Source organism: Molossus molossus, unplaced genomic scaffold (assembly GCF_014108415.1).
Source record: "Molossus molossus isolate mMolMol1 unplaced genomic scaffold, mMolMol1.p scaffold_m16_p_11, whole genome shotgun sequence".
Taxonomy (NCBI): Eukaryota; Metazoa; Chordata; class Mammalia; order Chiroptera; family Molossidae; genus Molossus; species Molossus molossus.
The window spans coordinates 54489800-54510045 of record NW_023425346.1 but is presented as its reverse complement, the minus strand read 5'-3'; the positions used below and the strand labels follow the sequence as shown (position 1 = coordinate 54510045).

General features: G+C 42.5%; 1 protein-coding gene across 3 annotated transcripts in view; it reads right to left on the bottom strand.

The window, feature by feature from the left end:
• The window catches only part of SATB2 (SATB homeobox 2), a 190936-nt gene that overhangs the window by 32463 nt on the left and 138227 nt on the right, over nt 1–20246 (bottom strand). For all 3 annotated transcript variants that reach the window (XM_036254224.1, XM_036254225.1, XM_036254226.1), the window contains one exon: nt 4965–5162. In XM_036254224.1, coding sequence (XP_036110117.1) covers nt 4965–5162 — 198 coding nt within the window. The remainder of the gene's footprint in view (nt 1–4964; nt 5163–20246) is intronic.

The window sequence follows — 20246 nt, the reverse complement described above, 5'->3', positions numbered from 1 at the left end:
AGCAGTTCTGTCCACTCGCGGGTAAATGTCACATAATGAAGGTAGACGATGTGGACTTAAGGTCTCACTCTGAGCAGGTTACTTAACTTCTCGAAGCTTCAGTTTCTTATAAGTTAAAGCAGATGAAAACCACCCTCCCTTGGTTTTTCACCAGGTTTGAGGAAAATAAGACATGCAGAAGTCTCACATTTTGGGAGCCTCATTCTCACCAAGGCTAGCTGCGGTCTACCTGAAGAAGCATTATCATCACCATCATTAGTAGTAGTATTGGGATTTGTATCAGAAAAACTTAGAATCAGTCTCAGTGATAACTATGATATTTTATCTTACATTGTTGGCGATCAGTGGTATGTCTATCCCAGGGTGTCTCAGCCCCAGCACTACTGACATCGTTGGACGGAGAAGTCTCTCTTTGGAAGGTGTGCGGGGGAGGCTGTCCTATGTATTGAGGAATATTGGCTTCCACCCAGTAGATAACGGGAGCATCCCCAAGTTATAATTACGCAAAATGTCTTCAGACACAGTCAAATATCACCCCTCACAGACAACCACCGGTTGACGGCAACGACAGGGAATCGGTGGGTTAGAACAGGCTGAGAGTCCCGAGTGGGCAGCAGTCAGGCCGCGCAGGGGTACAGTGCTGGTGTCGGCTGTCACCCACCAGGTCTCACATTCTTCCTCGGTGTACGGCATGGAATTTTAAAACAAGTACTTGTCAGGAAACCACACAGCAGCAAGCTCAGAATTCCTGAACTTACAAAATAACCCATGGAAACACTGTGGTGGAAATATAATAAAGCAATAAAGCATGAACTACACAGACATGAACGATTTGGCAAATGCTCCCCAGTCAACCCCACTCGGTGACCTAGTCGGAGCATGAGCTGTGTCCCTGCTGGAGCGCACGGGGAGGGACGGTCAGAGCACGGGGTGGGTGCCAAGGGCGCCTGCGTTTCCATTCAGCCGGCGACTGGGCTTCAGGCTAGGCTCAACGGCTCTGCTCGTTTTTCCAAATGTGAAATGAAACTGGTAATGATGAACACTCTGATCTAACTCGTTTTTATTCTAAGTTGAGGATATCCATTCACTACAGGGCCTCGGGTCATAATAACCACTAGGGAAAAAATCACTACAACCACAAGACATAATGTTGATCCCAAATTTTGGCCTAAAAAATAGAATCTGTTTCATCTTTTTCGTGGACAGTTTTGGTTTGCCTTACCAAGTCGCTTCCCCTACGTTGGCCTTCTTGGTGCTACATGTGCACGGACTAGCACCATTGTGCATGTTAGTATTTCACAAGCCCTCCCTTTTCTCCTTATCCCCTGAAGGAGCCTTATTTAGGAATGTTTTTTTCCTAATCATCTCCCCTGCTTCATGAAATGTTGATACCAGAGATATACTGGATATCTCCCTTTGGAAGGCCACACACCGCTGGAAAGTGGAAGGTTTTTCATGCTCCCCCAGAACTCATTATCTCCCCATTGAACCACCATTTCCCTATGAGCTCCTTCGCCAAGTGTGTGCAGAGCCTGGAGAGTCTCCTTTCACACAGCAGGTACTCAAATGGGGGGTTTCTGAAGAGACCTAGAACACCAAAAAGAATACTGGAGAAACCAGACGAGTCCATCTGACATCACAGCTACACGTCACCTGGAGAGAGGGATTCCTGGCGAGGAACCACCTCCCTCTTCCAGGACCCCCGTCTCGGGCCGACGGCACCTCTGGGTGGCCCCCAGTCCGACCAGGCCTGAAACACCACCTAGCTTCATCTCTGAATGGAAATGCCACCAGCATGCACTCCTGGTGAGCATGCAGGGGACTCTGTTAGGTATTAGGATTACAGAAGTAAATAGCACTAACGACTAACATGGGAGAAATCAGAACCAGGGGCAAAGGCGCAGGCAGCTTGGGTGTGGAGCTGGAGTCACAAAAGCCAGGTGGCCTCACAGGGGCGAGTGACAGCAGAGGGGGCGGGAAGGAGGCCTCACTGAACGAGTGAAGGGACGGTGAGCGTGGACACAGTGTGAGGGATGAGGGTCGTGCAGCAGAAAGGTGAGCGCGTGCCCTGCACGGACGGTATCAGGTAAGCTCCAGCCAAGGGGCCCAGCGGTCGGATCTTCTGATTTGGAGGATTGTTATGTGAAATCCGGATTTTATGTGAAATCTCCTGATTTTTAAATGTGGGTTTAAAATCTGAAAACCCTTTGTGGACTTTAAAGGAGAAACACAGCTGCAGGCAATAGAAGAATATCAATTTGTACGCTACTTGCAAACAAACAGCAGGAAAGATGTCCCCTCTTCTCTGAGGTCAGAGGCTGACTCCAAAGTCACACAAAGCACTGAGGGGAGAGTGCTGGGAGGCTCCTTCTACCCAGCAGGTCTGTGGGCCCTAACTCACCAAACTAATATGGTGGGTAATTATGCACAAAGGTCACTGCTTCGTGTCCTTCCCATTGAAGAAAAATTGGGGAACAGTGTGCCCTAACTGCTTTAAGGAATTTAAATGGCACCCTTCCATGACCACCGTGAGGCAGACTTCATGCATTTTAATATGCTCCATATATCAGAAGCTCTTAATAATCACTAATTTCACCCGTACTTAACAATTTAATAATGGTGCATTTTCTGCCTAATTACACAATATGTAACATCGTCAAACCAGTATTACGCTACTCATGAATTTTAAAATTCCTAAGATATGGATACAGTTATATCTCCTTAAAATTTCAGTCGGTATAAGGATGTGAATTCCAATCCTGAGTCCAGTGGCTTAACTTTCAGACCATTACAGATATTGTTTGGTAGTTTGGAAGCTTTTTGAACAGAGTCCTTCCCAAGTCATGGAGTCTATGCAAACTGTATTCTCCAGTCTCAAGAGTTCCAATTCTTTTTCTTTATTGTTCATATCATGACCATAATGAATAATTAATCCAGAACTTTGTGTTTTGCTGACAAACAAAATGCAGCATTCCAGGCACTGTCACTCAGAGACAGGCACGGTGCTCGCGGAACACTGATGTATTTGAAGAGTTTCATGGTCGTTCTCAATTATGATGGAGAACAGATTGTAGCATTTCTACCTCAAACTTCTCTAAATTTCCAACTTTAACATACAAATGGGATTTAAAATGGGATGCTGTTAATGTCTAGAACAAAGCAGTTTTTCAATCCTGTTCGGCTTTTCCTGGCTTGAACGAAGACGAACCCTGAATGAAAAGTCCACACAGTCAGTGGTCCCTGAAGCTGGTCCTCGGCCTTGTGTTGGCTCAACACAGACGCCGTGACCAGTTCCCATGAACATGAGAAAAACAAGGGTGATGGAGAGCTTTTATATGACTGAATTTATACAGTTTGTAAGATCTTTGGTCTGAGGCTGTCCTTTTCATTAATCTGTTATTAAAAAGACTTCATTTTATAAAATACATGGATAATAAGTGGGAGCTTCCCTTACATTTTTCATATAAATGTATTTCTCTAAATAAAGTGTTAGTGAACCAATATTGAACTCCTCTTTAATTTTAATTTGTACGAAATCTCAAAACAGGAGAACCACTGCTCTTTGTAAGTGCGCTGATCTGCTGGGAGGCATTCTGGTACTGGAATGAAGCCCCAGCCAGGAAAGGGCATGAGAGGAAAGAGGGATGGTGGGTCCCAAAGGGCAATCCTGGGGCTCACCTTTGAGCAGTGACTCACCCAGCACCAATCCAGAGCCAGGGGAGTGGGCTCCACCTCTCCCCACCCACCCTCACCTCCCGCCCACTCTGCGTTTACTGTGGACAGCGTGAGACCGCCTCTCGGGCCTTCGAACTACAAATGCATGTGTCTCATCATTTGGATGATTCACTCTGTGACCTTCAAAACTGACCAATGAGCGCACGAAAGCACTGACTGAGGCATCATTATTTGGATGAAGAGTGGTATAAGGGACCAATTCACTTCTGACTTCTCCCCCAGGCATGTAAGGGTGGAGCAAGGGGCAAGAAGGTAGGGAGCCTCCGCATCGAACATCTCACCCCATTCCTCACCACCTCTCCTGTAACAGCTTGATCAAGAAGCCATGGCCCACCGTTCTTTCCCTCATCTCCTCCTCCATTCCCTGCACGCACGCACGCGCACACACACACACACACACACACGCACACCTCCATGCACTCCTGCCTCAACCTTCCTCTTCTTGCTGCACAAAAGGAGACTCAGACAGAGTTTGAAGGGTCCTCTTTGGTGGCAGCTGGGTTGCTGGTTGTGGGCAGTAGGACAAATCTCATCATCTTCCAAAATAATCTGTGGGCAAAACTCTAAGGGGTATAACCTTGGAACCCCTATTTAATATTTCGTTCTGAAATGAACTGATTTTACACTACAACAAGAGTCAGTAATTAAACTGAATGACTTTTAGAAAGAAATACTTCTCTCAATGATAGAAAAAACAAAGCAACAAAACATGCAATCCAAATGAAGGCCGATTTTTAAAACAGAGGAAACCAAACATGGCAAAAACTCATCTAAAAACTCCAAGAATCTATCAATAATTTCTCTCAACGCTTCAGCTGAGTTCCATGGTATTCTCCAGCTCATGTGGCTATTTCTTTTCCTCAGCCTAATCAAATATTCCTTGAGGAATTTTGAATCAATTCATTGGCTACTTCAGAGTTTTTTCTTTAGAAAATGAACTGATGAGAATTACAAATTAAGTTTTCTGATTGGGAGATTTAATTCTGCACGAACGCGCTTGCCTCACAATCCCACAAGGAAAATGCCCTCAGGAAAGGAGCTGCCTGTGCATTTGACTTCTCGGTCCCCCCTCTCTGCGTGGGCCTGTGTCACACAGGGGGCAAGCGGTCCTTGTCCTTAATGACAAGGCACGAGACTCCTTCCTATGGGAGTGGGTGTGGTGTACCCCCGTGACCCCCGACGATGCTCGTGTGGACAGCCCTGCTCAGGTGGGGAGAAGGGGCGCTGACCTGCACTGGCTCGGGGGGGAGCTGGACCACGTGCTGCATGCGCTCGCTGTGGTGATGCCTGGACTCCTCCTCGTAGATCACATCCCGCTCGTGCTGGGGGAGGTTCAGGAAGCGACGGATGGTGCACAGGTTCTCCCAGAGCGTGCGGTTTTCGGGGCTGGGGTTCTCCTTCCAGCGAAGCAGTTCGCACAGCCAGCCCTAGAGAGACAGAAGGTCACTTGAGTTCCCCGGCAGAGTGCAGGGCGGCAGAGGCTGGCCGACTGCGGTCAGTGCCTCCCCACGTGATCACGTTTCTCCACCAGGACTGTTCCCACCAACCCAGGGAGATACTGAAACAGCCTGGCAACTCTAAAGCCAACCAAGAACCACCTAGGTGTTTACACCAATGCCTGAGAATCTTCACTGTTATTATCTTAGCACCTTCCCTGTCACATATATCCTCAGTTAATTCACACTTGCTTTGTAAAAGACACGCAGGCAAGATTTGAGGTGTCCGATCCTCAGAAAAAAAGTAATTTGTGTCGGCCTATACAATTTGTTTTAATTACCCAATTGGACAGTATTCCTTCCTAAGAAAAGAGTGAAGATGAACAAATATGTACTACAAGATGGCAAATTCTGAAGAAGAAAAAATGTCTAAGTGTGAATAGCACAGAATTCTCTAGGGAGAAAATAGTCTTACGAGTATCAATAATTCCACAAAATAGAAACAATTCCCTTAGCTAGAATGAAAAAAAAAAAAGTGTGTATTTGCTCCATCCCTGAATGGCTCGGGCTCCAGGCCCTGCTAACCATCACCACCCCGCCGCAGCCACACCTGCAGGAAGGCAGGCAGCGGGTCGGGTCACACCTGCGAACGTATGCCTCCCAACTCCCGCATCCGGATGTTCTCTCGCTCTCAACTGCACGAGGAAGAAAATGTAATGCAAATAATGATAGATTATATGAAAATAATACAGAGGATGCTGTCAACATTGCTCACTGACTCATGTCAAAATATTTTACCCAGTAGCTTTCTAACCCATCATTTCCAAGCTACATCGCTAATTTTAAAAGCAAGAACTGTCCCACATCACGCCTCTTGCAAAAGAGTAAGAATTTTTCTAAAAAGGTGCATAAGGAGACACAAATGACTTTGTGAAGAATAAACCCCAAAGCTCAACAAATTTCTCTATCATAACTTGTAAGCCAATGAAAGTTCCTGACACGCATTCTAAAAACCCCATATAATATCATAAGCCGTTGTTTGTCTGACACTCCACTGTGTCTTCTGCCTTTACCCAAAAAAAAAAGGCAAGATTTGATTATCTCCGCTGCATCAGCCAAGACAGCAACACCAGCTGTTCTCATTGTGCAGCCTCTTCCTCGCGGCCTCCATGTTAATAACCTGATCATTCCATTTTCTCCTTCAACTGCTGGCTGCAGCACCGCGAAGAGACAAAAACCCAGGCCCATCTGCAGCAGCTGTAGGCACTGAACTGTGAAGCCACTGGGGATTTATAAACTAATCTGTAACACAACACTGCCTTGTTTTTACAAGTGAGAGGCCACATTTGCGCAGACCTGATCTTTTCTTGCAATAAACTGGGAGCTGGGGAGACTTAGAGGGTTAGGAAGAATGAAAACAAGATATCGGATCATTTGCTTGGAAATGTTTTTCCCAGGATTTTCATGGATTTCTTTTTCAACTCAGTTGAGAGACAGGTAATAGTTGGTTTTCAAGGTGTGGCAGATAATGAAAATTGAAGACAAACTTATCTCTATCGGAAAATAAATGGTATTTTTAAGAATCTCCCAGCCCCAAAGTGTTTCCTCAAGGGTTTCTTTGTACAAAGGAAAGGATTCTTGAAACGGAAAATAAGCCATCTGTGGAAAAAATAAGCTTCTATTTCTCTGTCTTTTCACAGATCTGAGTGAGTCTCCAACTGAACTCTTTCAAATCTTTCAAACAGGTATGTTTAACATCTCCCAGGGGAGGCTAGAGCATGGAGACCAATCATCTAACAGAAAATAAAAACAAAAATCTACATCTGTTAAAAGACAAAGTCCTGAGATTCCCCGACCTTCAGGGGGACAGCACCTGCTGTTCCACTTGGGGAGTGAACTGCATTGTGGGAAGCCCGAGCTTGAAAGGAGCCAGGTGACAGCTGAGTGGTATCTCCACTTATGACACTCGAATGTCTCACACAACATTCATCGCTGCATTTGATTTATATGCGCTGCTATAATCTGCACTCATCACAATCACTTAGAACAAGCTCCAGGCCTGGTCATGGCCACGCTGTCTGCCATCAGTCTGGAGGAAGGGTAGTGCTCAATTTGCCCACTGACATGCAAGGTCCTGACCTTGAAGCTATTAGGGAGCGGATTAGACACAAGTGTGATCATGTGTGCAGACATAAGCAAACCAAATTAATTTCTGGCACAGGGAGGTAGCCTAGAGGACCCTGTTCTTGGGGCACCAGAGAACTTGCTCAAATCCCTGTGGAGCTGAGCTGATAGCATGTTTAAGGAAACCCGGTTTTGAAGATGAAGCACATTCATGGTATTTAGAGGGTTATTAATCTCGTTTCCCCACAAAGTGTTTGCTTGGCTGATCAGATTAAGGGATGGAGCCTTCAACAGCGCACCCCCACCACAGCAGGCCCCAAGAAATCTGTGATACTTCACAGCCTTGGACATATTGCACCATGTGTACCCAGCTGCTTCAATAATTAGCTTATGAATGTATCAGCTGGTTCTGTGATTTTTATAAATAATAACTAACCTACAGAGCAGAAAGACTGTCAAGAGCCTTACAGCAGCACAAAACTGCAAGGTGCTCTGACTCTGATTTGCCCTGCTAACTGCTGCAGTTCCCCCCAAGTGGAGCTCCGGGGTGCCGGTGACAAATCTTATTTTGCATTTGAAATGGCAATGGACTTCGGTCCGTTTTCTTCATGGCAGCCAGGATTTGCTTTCTCCTCACTCTGACTCACCGCTCACTCTCCCTATGTTGTGCTTCCCTTCCGGATATCTATCCTTCCACCTCACTTCCCAGCTTGCCCTCCATCTTTTTATCCACGTGGTCCTTCCAGCGGGCCATTGGGGATGCTTATCTCTGTCTCCTCAATGGGACCTCTTATCAGCTTGTTTGGTGGCTAATGAAAGTCCCACGCTCTTGCAGGAACACACATGTATGTAACCGTGAGTGAACCCATCACAGAAGAGATGAAGAGTCCCCACACTGGAATTTTTTTCATGTATATAAATTTTGCATGCCATCCAAGAAAGTTTTGCAGTATCAGGCAAAAAAAAAAAAAGTGTAAATGTCAAATAAAACAGTGACAGATGACAGTATTCTCTATTGAATAGCACTGTTTCTGTCGTGCATGTTCAATGGGAACTCATGAATTATTAATAAACAAATCTCCCTTCTCTGTTGAAAATCTCAAGTAGGTTTTTTGTTGTTGTTCCCTGTGTGTTGTGTGGTACATTCCAGGAGAATTATTTTCATTTCAGAAATGCTGATACAGAATTTCATCTGATTTCCAGCGTTGGCCAGCCCTGTGAGCAGACACCATGAACTTTTAATCTGGTTATAAGTTTTGACCAAAAGTTGGCTAAACAGTCATACAGTCAGTTTAGATTTTTTTAGTTTGGTAAAACGAGGGCCAAGTGAATTATAAGTATTTGAGTGTAGCTAAGAAGCACAGAGAGCATTCAGCTTGGATCCTGAGGCCGAACTGCTAAATTCCTGCTCCGACAGTAACTAAAGAACTTAGATGCATATATGCATAGCCCATGGACACAGACAAGTGTGGTGAAGGCCTGGGGTGGGACAGAGGCTGGGTGGAGAGAGGCAAAAGGGGAAAATGGAGGACATCTGTAATACTGCCAACAATTAAAAATAAAATTAAAAATAAATAAGTAATTAATTAATTGAATAGCTGGGTGACCTTTAAGCAAGTGGTTACCATCCTGGAGCTTCTAAGAGCGTAAGTGTGAAAGACGGTCTTCACCTTCCATGATTTGTTACCTTGTCACTTGTCAGAAACAGCAGGTAATGATTAACTATTAGGGTTAAAGTACAAAGAAGAAATCACCTTGACCAAGTGATCAAGGTCAATGTCACCAGTGATGACACATCGACACCATGAACCCTGTGATATGATGCACTGAGGAGACACAATAAAATCTGAGGTAGTCTTGCCCAAAATGCATAACTTCCATCAAATCATGACAAGCACAGATTGAGAGATGTTCAAAAAAACAAATCAGTATTCTGCAAAAATGGCAAGGTCAAAAGTGAAAGGCAAGACAGAGGAATGGTCCCAGACTACACAAAACTGAGGAGAAATAATAACAAAATACAACGTGGCTCCTGGATGGGGTCCTGGCACAGGAAATAGACATTAGAGGGAAAACTACTGCAATTAGATTACATCTTTTTTTTTTTTTTTTTTTTTATCCTCACCCGAGGATATTTTTCCACTTTTTGTACAGATTGAGTGGGAGGGAGAGAGAGAGAGAGAGAAACATCGACGTGAAGGGACACATCGAGTGGCTGCCACCCGCACAACCAACCAGGGCCGGGGACAAACTGCAACCGAAGTATGTGCCCTTAGCGGGAACCGAACCCGGGTCTCTCTGGACCGCAGGCCGACGCTCTAACCGCTGAGCCAAACTGGCCAGGGCTAGATTACATCTTTTAGTTTAGTTTATTGTATTAAAATAATGATAATTTCCTGGTTTTGATTATTGCACTACAGTAAATTTTTTTTTTTTTTTTTTTTTTTATGTAAGGTGTTAACGTTAGGAAAAGTTAGGTGAGGGATATATGGAAACTACTATTTTGCAACATTTCTGTGAGTCTAAAATTTGTTCAAATAAAAAAAATTAAACACAGGGAATATGTGAACCTTACACAGGAAAATATACAGAAAGTCTAAGTGTAATAATGCCAAGAAATAAACAATTACAACTCTCTTATCTTCAAAATCTAAACCCAGAGAAGGAATATATGTTTAAAGGCTGAATCCTTGCAATGGATGGTTAAAGAGTTCCCAAGCATTCAGTGCATAAGCAAATAACATCTATTACCATCTCGTTTTAGCCATCTCGGCCTCTTAAACAAATATATGTCCTTCAGTAGAACAAACAAGTCAGCCTTCCATTTCGACTATGCAGGTGAGATGACACGCACGCCCATCAAAACAGGGTTTCTTTACAAATCCACGTGTTCCTGAGAAGTTGTATGCCAATCTAAATTTACAAAGTAAATCATGTTGTAAATGTATTAGGAATGCTAACTACTTGAAGAAATGTGCCATTATTTCTTTTTGGAAGATGAATTTAATAACCCCCTAGTTTATCTCTTAGTAAAGTGGTAGTCATTAATGATTTACTTAAATGAAGACATCTCTAGTTTACAATTCAAAAGCACTACAAGAGAAAACAATAAGAACCACAATTTACTCCTGTTTTTCTTTTATGGTCTCATCACCCATCAATTCCCCTACTGACCTTGTGCTCCAGCTACTGTAAATTACTTGCAGTCCTGGAACATGCTTGGTATATTCCTATCTCCATGCATGGACTGTGGGGTATATACTTATGTATGAATTCTCTTTTATGAGTTTTAACCAATGGTTGGCTGAATATTTATATAGTCAGTTTAGCTTTTTTAGTCTGATAAAATTGAGGCTAACTGAATTACAAATGTCTGAGCACAGCCAGTATTCCCCATGTTACTTCCTTTGGCTGAAAGGCCCCCACTGTCCCCTGTGAAAAGTTTTACTTCAAGGCTCATCCAATATGGTTTCACCTGATCTCCTGTAAAAATCGGTGGCTCACCCCTGCATGATCCCCAAGCATTTTGCTTACACTCTTTCACAATTTGATGATGATTACTGTTATGGATGGGCATGTCTGTGTGCACATCTGAACAGCCAGCTTCCTGATGAGGGTGGAGGGAAAGGGATGATTTCTTATTCATTTTAGCACTTTCAGAGGAAACTGGTTCCTTGCACATAAAAATTGCTCAATAAATGCTCACAGGATTGAACTGAAAGTATTAGAGTGTACAGAATTGGCACAGAGGAATGTTTTACAGCCTCAAATTCAAAGAGTTATAGCTGGAAAGGAGCACTATTTTTTTTAGAAGCAACCCTGTCAATGTTCTGAGATTTGTTTCCCATCTGTAATTCATGAATAAAGAAAACAGGGTGATCCAATTTACCCCATTACATAAATGCGAACAGTGACAGGCCTCTCAGAGCATTAATGCAGTTTATAATCTTGTCCTGAGTACCCATCTACTGTGTGCCATGCCATGTGCTGGTCTGTTACATGCATCATTTAATTTTATTTTTGCTTTTTACTTAAACAGTTAATTGAAATTATCAGCAAGAAAGTAATTATGACATTGAAGTCAGAAAAGGAAATCATCTTAGAGAATATTAATATAAGGTGGAACTTAAAGGACAAAGATGGATTTCACCAGGTGGAGAGAGAAAGTGATCAGAAGCATATTCCAAGCACATGCAGAGACTTATAAAAGTATCACATCTAGAATCAGAAGCAACTTTCTGGGGCTAAAGCACAATCTAGAAACGGAGGTGGGGGGGGGGAGGATTATAAAGAATACCATGCCAAAAAATTTCATTGTAATCCTATGGGCCTGTCTGGCCGGTGTGGCTCAGTGGTTGAGCGTCTACCCATGCACCAGGAGGTCACTGGTTTGATTCCCAGTCAGGACAAATGCCCAGGTTGTGGGTCCAATCCCCAGTGGGGGACATGCAGGAGGGGGCCAACTGATGTTCTCTCGCATTGATGTTTTTCTCTCCCTCTCTATCCCTTCCTCTGTCTCTACAATAAATGAAGAAAGAAAGAAAGAAAGAAAGAAATGAAATAAAAATTAATCCTATGGACCCTGGGAGTTACAGAAGACTTTTAAATGATATGATGAAATTAACTTCTTTTTCTCCTTCCCTCCTTCCCTCCCTCCCCCCTTCCTTCCTAACAAGAAGTCCATAGAGAAAACACTATGATAAAGTCAAGAACGCCAAGGACTCACAATGGCCTGGTAGTAGTAAAGTACATACGTCATCAGCTTCATCCTTTAGTTTTCATTAAAAAAAATAATGACAATATCCTAAGTACCATACTATATCAATCACTTTTTAAAAATCTGTTCTCATCTTTCTAGCCAGTTTTTTTCTGTGTTGTTATTGTTCAAATAAAGCATTTTAAAAAAATGTATCTTCATTGTTGAGAGAATTACAGATGTCCCCCTTTCCCCCCCCCCATTGACCCCCTCCACTCTGCCCCCCCACCCCAAGCCTTCACCACACTGTTGTCTGTGTCCATGGGTTATGCATATAAGTTCTCTGGTTAATCTCTTCCCACCCCCACCCCCCTTCTCTCAAATGAAGCATTTAAAAATTTTTTTAAATATATTTTTATTAATATTTAGAGAGAGAGGAAGGAAGAGGGAGAGCGAGAAGGAAAGAAACATTGATGAGAGAGACACATCACATCGACTGGCTGTCTCCTGCACACCCCTCACTGGGGATTAAGCCCAAAACCTGGCCATGTGCCCTGACTGGGAATCAAACCAGCAACCTCTTAGTCCATAGGTGGATGCTCAGCCACTGAGCCACACCAGCTGGGCTCAAATGATGAACTTTAAAAGCTTTCTTGAATTAAAATGAATGAGAAAAGACAATATTTATTTCATTAATAAAAAAATGTTTAAGTTTAAAAATTTTATGTAGTCAATAAATGAATGACAGCACACAAGGTGTGGCAAAAGTAGGTTTCCAATTGTGAGTACATAAAACACAGAGTTTACTCGTGTATTTATTATTTATTATTTATTGCATTATTTTCCATTCTAACAACTGTAATCCTATTTTTGCCAAACTACATAGCAAAGGCTGAGAATTTTCAAATGACCAGCAAGGTCTTGTAACACAGGCTAGTGTTTGAGTTTGAAGTCCGTCAGATATAAGTGTGAATCCTAGCTCCAAAACTTAAGGTTAAGTAATGGGGGAAGGGAAGCAAGTGGGAAGAGTGAGGTTCCTGTCCGTGGTACTGAAATGTCCCAGTGTACGAAGTTACCTGTTTTCCCACCCCCAGGACACTAGTAATGATTCCAACTTCCCCAAGTTATTTCCTTTAAAAAATAAAAAAAAAAGTAAGTTCTATGTTGGTGACAAATTTCCTAGCTTTTAATAATATTTCAGAACAAATACAAACCAGGATTTGCTCAGCAACAAACAGAGGCTCACAGCCTGCTTCAGTCTCCAACATAAAAGATAAATGACGGCCTGTTCCTGTTAAGTGGGGTTGTACTAGCCCTGAAGGCAGGGCCTGTCACAGTCATGACTGTCCCCCGATGTGTCTGACACAAAGCTGAGGGGTGAATTCAGTCTACAAAGAGCAAGCAGCCCCCACCACCTTTGCCCTCTAGGAACTCCAGTGAACGCTTAAGTCGGCAAATGAACAGTTCTTCGGGAGAATGACTCAAGGCTTCTCGCAACAGAAATGTAAAAGGCCATTTACTCACCCACATTTCCAATTCAGAAAATGTCAGCATATGTAACCAAAAGGAAATGTTTTCTGAGCGTCTCAAAAGAAAATTCATATTATTAATCACAGACAGTTCGCTTTCTAAATGGAAGCACATAAAGTCCCCAAACAAACTTTTGTAACTGTGAAAGGATTTCTCTTCAGCTGGTTGAGACTCTTCTGAAGTGTGAAATGAGCCAGATAATATTCAGCTCTTGTTTCTTAGTCACCAAATTCTCTTTTCATGAATCCAATAAGTGTCTATTAAAATAAATAACCCCCCTAATGATTCAAGATAACCTAATCAAGGAAACTGAAATGGGTAAAAGGCTAACTGCAAGGGGCCCCGTCGAGGGCGGCGGCACAGGCCCACCGAGGGGGTCATCCAGCCCCGAGTGAGGCTTGCGCCGCGCATTTGGTTACAGTTCAAGGTTAATTATTTTATACCTTGAATGTGTTAAGTAAAAATGATCTGCTTCTTTCTTTATTTTTCAAAATTGTACACTAAGTTCCAAACGGTGTTTTCACGGGGACCGATTTTCAGCGGTCTCCGGGCATGTCTCTCACATTTCTATGGATGTGTTTGTCAAGATTGAGTCTGTAATTGAGAGTAATGAAAATTTCATTTCAGATCAACTCCTTAACCTCTGTTACGCAGGGCTCAAGTCAAGAGGGGATTTCATAAAATCTTTCTGCCCTCCTTACCATAGACCCATAGGCTATACACTGCTGTCTAGTAGCATGAAAATCTGGTATGACTTTATATAACTATATATTCCCATATGCATACATGGGAACATGCATTTGAAAAAGCTGTCCACGTTTGTCAAGAAGATGAATGAATCTGGGAATCTTGTACTTCTCCACTTAAATCCTAGAAAGATGTTAACAAAATGTTCTAGACTAAATATGAAGCAGAAAACAACAAAAAATATTTCCAGTCCCTGATTTCAGGTCCAAATTCTAGCACACCTATGACACAGTACTCTATATTGTGCAAGCTGCCTCAAAAACATGTTAGTGTAGGAGGAAAGACACCAAAACATCGGGAAACTAGGATGATAGTTTTTTGAAGGCTCGGGGCTGCGTCTAGGCGGAGGCAGGCGGCTGGTGCACTCGGGGTAAGCGTGGCTCTGAAGGTGCAGGCCCCCTTACATTTGACATCCTAGGACCTAGTCTGCCTCACCCCAGTCCTGGCCCAGTGAAAGGAAGATGATAAACAATCTCTACAGGAAAGTGGCAGAAATTACTCATAGGCACCAACATTCTTCAACTGTAAGAACCTAACTTTAGCTCAATGTCCTCTTCAAAAGAGGGCTGGGAGCGTTCGCAGAGGTGGCTTTAATGTGTCAGCCTGACTTGCTTCAGAGTTGTATGCAAGTTTCCAAAGGTGCCATGTCATAAACAGGCAAAATAATGCAACTCAAGGTTTCTGAAGTAGATAAAGATGTGCTTAAAACCAGCACATGAACTTGAGCAATGGCTAACTGCACTGGACATTTTAAGATCTGCATATGAACTCTGTGATTACTCTCTGTTGATATATAATTAAGGGCTCCCATAAAAGCTAGTTTTGGGGCATGAAACCTTGACATAACTAATTGGGAGCACAGCAAAAAATCCCTCACTATAAGGTGGATACAAAAACAGATCTTGAGAGAATTTCTGCTGATAAAATCTCACTAGAATCTAATCCTTTAAGATTATGCTAATTGACAGAAAAGGAAGAGAATGAAGGGCTCAACTTGACAGTTAAACATCGTAGTGTTGACTGCCTGCTTAGTTTGGCATTTGGGAATGTTGAGGAATCTAATTTCTTCACTGTGTGGCATAATAATTTTTTCAAATGGTAATTACAGTGTAAATGTATTAATTCTTTGTTTGAATGTGGTAGACAGCCCCGAAATTGTAGAATAACCTCAGCTGACAAGAGTAGAAGGTCCTCCTTGATAGGCTTTCACAATGATTGTGTTCCAAAGAAACCTGCCCAGTAACAAGGGGCAGCCGCCCAGGCAAGGCTCATGCCCCTTTCGTTCTGCCTTCTGTGATGAATTCAAGATGGCAAATGCAAAGTTCTTAGGAGTAAGATTGAGACCGCCGACTCATTTGATATGGGGCATCACAGGGTCAGTACATCCTGTCATTTTTAATGCCAGAGAGATGGGGTCAAGATCTACTTCCAATAGCCCGAGCTAACCGCACCCCAATAAAGTCATCTCCATAAAGGAAACTGAATATGATAAGATAAATTCTGCAAAGTGGCAAACCTCTGATCCTTATACAATATTTTCTAAAGGATAAGAAACTAAATGAGGCTAAAGATAATATTCTATGCTTTGTAGATTTACTCTCCTACATAAGGAGTTGACCTTATAACAACTGTAGTTTTAACTTATCTTACAATTATGTGTTGTGCAGTAGGATCACAACTAGGATATGAACACCCACGTGCACATCCATACATACACATGTACATGACAAGGAAAGACTCTAAAATGTTAATACCAACTACCTCTGGGTTGTGGAATCTAAGTGAATCATATTTTCTCATTTATACATTTCTTCATTTTCTAAATTTCTTAAAGTGACAATGTTGATACTTAATCCTATAACAGAGGTTATTTATTTCTTAAAAATATGTACAACTAAATTGTGCCTTGACATTCTTAAAAAGAGACGCAGAAGCAGCGATTCATATGGTAACCTGTGACTGAATGGAAAGAAGCTGTTGGCACATATGCTGAATGTGGTATCAACTCCAATGGCAAAGAGCAAAGAAAGGAAGAAAACAAACCAAATAATATCCACTATTTTTCTTTATGTGAAGTTGTCTGTTTTTCCTTTATTTTTTCCTTATTTTAAAAGGACCTGCCACAGAGACCTGTATGTATTTTTTTCCTTTGTTGATTTTAGAGAAGAGAGAGGGCAAGAGAGAGAGAAACATCTATGAGAGAGAACATTGATTGGCCGCCTCCTTCATGCTCCCCACTGGGGATTGTGCCCACAACCCGGGCATGTGTCCTGACCGGGAATTGAACCAGCAACTCTTGGTGCATGGGTTGATGCTCAACCATGGAGTCACACTGGCCAGATGAGACCTGTATATTTTAATATATCATTTAGCCTATAAGCAAATTAAATCATCTATAAAGATCTAGGTCCATAAAATCTGAGCTTGTGATCTACATCTGAAGTATAAGTAGCCTTCTACCTAAGAATACAATTTGTTAAGTCACTAGGTGAGAACATAAAATATATTGGGGGGGGCAAGATAAGAAATAAAGAAATAACAATGATAAGAAATAAAGATCAGTACACAGAATCTACCTGATACCAATATATATAAAACATAGAAACTACTGACCCCAATCTCCATGGAGAACACAGCTTACGTGGGGGAAATGATTTCAGAATTCTGTATTGGAGGCCAGAAAGTCCTCTTCCCCAGCCACGTCACTTCTGCACGCAGCAGGAGTAAGGACTCCCCTAACCTTGATCCTAAAGGTAGTTCCTGTAGCTTGTGTGTCGGGAGAAGAACTCCAAGATTGGCAGAGGTCATTAACATGGGTGAAAACAAGGACATCCTTGTGTCATCTCTTCTGACACCCCTATGAGTCCCTGTTTACCCCCAGCTCACTCCCTTTCTTTTATCCCAGCAGCCTCATGGGTTGGCCTTTTTATGCCCCATCTGCATGAGGTTCACAGCCAGGTTGTCCATTTCTCCTGTTTGCACTCTCTGCTTTTCTCTACATTCTTAATAGAGAAAGCAAGGCACCACAACTCCCCAATAAAAAGCAAACCCAGTGCCCTTCTGAGGTTTTTGTGCATGTGTTTAGCCCTGGAGGACTGCCGTGGAGAGCCCGCTGGCTACCGTTCCTCCTCCCTCTGGATTCACTTCCAGATCACATGAAAAGCTGCAGTTAGGGAGCAAGGGGAGAACACAATCCTAAGGAATGAAAGAGGGATAGGAAGATTGCAAGGAGCTATCCAAGGGCAAGGAGATCGTGTGGCACTCAGTCTGCACTCTGGGGTGTTCATCCCTGGTGATCCTTTGTATGTAAGGGTCAAACTGAAGTTATGCAGATGTTTTATATGCCTTACATTATGGCTCCTACTAATCACTGACCATAATGCATCCTATCCCATGAAGACCAACAATCTGAATATTCTGCAGAAAGAAAAGGGAGATAACCCTCAGAATTCACACACACACACCCCTTAAAATTAATCCTAAATTGAAAATAAAGGAAAAGTGAAAGGTGAAATGTACATAAACATACTTTCCCTCTTACTTATTTTTTCTGCTCTTCCTTCTTTGATGCTTCTCCCATGAAGAAAGGGGCAAGAGTCAGACAGGAGAGAGCCAATGGATCTGAATGTCAGACTGATCAAAGGAGCCAGAGCTGGTTAGGAGGAAGGGGTGGTCTACCACCCAAAATGCATCCTGATGTGACGCACATGCCAGGGAAACACACACTTTCCAGGGATATATTTCCACCAACAGGACCACATGCAAAACTGCAAAAGCTGGTCATTCTTTCAGCTCCTTTCCTGAACCCCACTCCCATCAGGTCCTTAAACACGTACAGCCCTCAGGGACCCTCTTGGCCCAGAACCTGTAATCTCTGGAAAACTCTCCTTTTTTTTTTTTTCCTACTTCTCATTCAAAGCTTGCCTCACACACAGTGTTAGGTATGATTCTTAATAGCTGATGACAGCAATTGATACCAAGGAGTAAATGAGGTTTAATGGAGGGTTTATTTCTATTTTAAAAGATATTTGAAATGGAAGGGGAGGGGCCACGATGTACATTTGAACTGAGCCTTCATGGTTCCAAGACGTCTCCACTTCACAAGCGCTCCTAGGAAAAGGTTCTCCTGATTCCACATCCAAGAGAGTAGAGAGCCTTGCTAGTCATCTGCCTCCTCAGTCACTGCACGAACGTCTGACCTCTCCAAGGAGACATAATAAAGGGAGGAAAGGGAATACAGGTGGGGAGGGGAAAACCTTTATTCTCTCAGTCCTATGGTCCGGGGAAGAGAGTGACCTCTTCCCACTGCTGCCCAGAGAGGCTGAGTACTTTGGCCAAAGCCCCACTATCAGTCATGTATATACATCTTATCATACACATGCAAAGCACCAAATCACGCAACTGACTTCACTAAATATGCTCTTTTATGAAGTGGAAGCTGGTACTCACAAAATGCAGTGGATGTCCCACATTAAATTGACTTTGAAATGTCTTATGTTAAATTACCATTTAAAAAATCTTAGCACTTGATTTGCCGGTCTTGTCAGCTACACAGTAAGGTTCCCCATTCCTAAATGAGAATGAGACAGACCACTGTCCCAGAGAAAAAGAAAAACTGCAAAGGCCCTCGTGCCCACGTAGGCTCCGTCTCACCCTTCAGCACACTAATTCCCAGAACCACATTTCCCTCCAGATCCTACAAAAGCAGGGCTACTGAGTTCTTCAGGAGGCATCACAGATTCGGAGCTCAGTGTGCGCCAACTGGCAGGCACAGCTCCAATCAGCCACCTGAATTATTTTTGGAGGCTGAAGGCATCACTATTTCCAGAAGCCATGGTGCCAAGTCAATAGGAAGATTACAGGCATTTTGAATCCAGTCCTCAGACTGTGGTCTTCATTTTTTCTTGAAAGCTTCTTATTAAAAAAAAAAAAAAAAAAAAAAAAAGGACTGAGTGAAACTTTGATATTTACGTCAAGTCACAACTAAGGGGCAGGTTTGCAAAATCAATTGTGTAGCTTTTATACTCGCTGCACATTCACCACATATGTCCTTTATTACACAGTGGAAAACCATTAAATGCACAGTAGTTTTGCCAAGTGGCATTATGCATTTAACAGCTTTATTCGTTTAACAGCTCCAACTCTCATTATATTTTGCCATGTGGTACTTGGGATTTTATGCATTTAACAGTTTAGGAAGGCTTCATGGTATTTTCTTTTCATGTATTTCCTACTACGGTTGGACATCAAATCTCAGCAAACTGCGTTTCAATGATTTCATTGATGAGAGATAATAAGAATAATATGAAAAGATTACTACATTAAAATTGAAAAGGGAAACAAATATTTCCATCGTCTTCAAAGTGCCTTGATATTCTATCCCTTTATCAACATCTGAAAAATAACTTAAGTCAGGTTACTGCCAAACTACAGGTAAAAAACGGCTAAGCCCCAAACCATATAATTAGTCTAAATATAACATTTAACTATATATCATTTTTAAAACTTGATTTTTATTGCAACCCTTCTTGGTGAACAGAAACACAATATTCAGTGATCTCCTTTCTTTATAGCATACAACAGAAGCTCTGTCAGGGAGATGATGTACCCTAGTACCCCTTACACACATAAGGATGAAATGACTGGTTTTGAAAGGACACAGAGGAAATAAAGATCAGAATCAAAGGACTCTCAAAATTATGCTTCAACAAATTCTGTTCCTCCACCATGCATTAGGTAAGTGCTCATCTCAGGGATAAATAAGTAGGCACCTCGACCTAATCCATTCTAGGGTAGGGTGGTAGTTGCCCCTTTAAAGGATTTGAAACAGATAGTAGATCCCATCAACTGTTGCTGCTTTCAGAAATGAAAAATAAAAAAACCGAAGCATCTGTCTACCCTTTTCCCTGGAGCATCCCACTCCCCACAATCCTAGCACTCTGAAATACTGCACTGGGTACGCGTCTATGTTTTTCTGC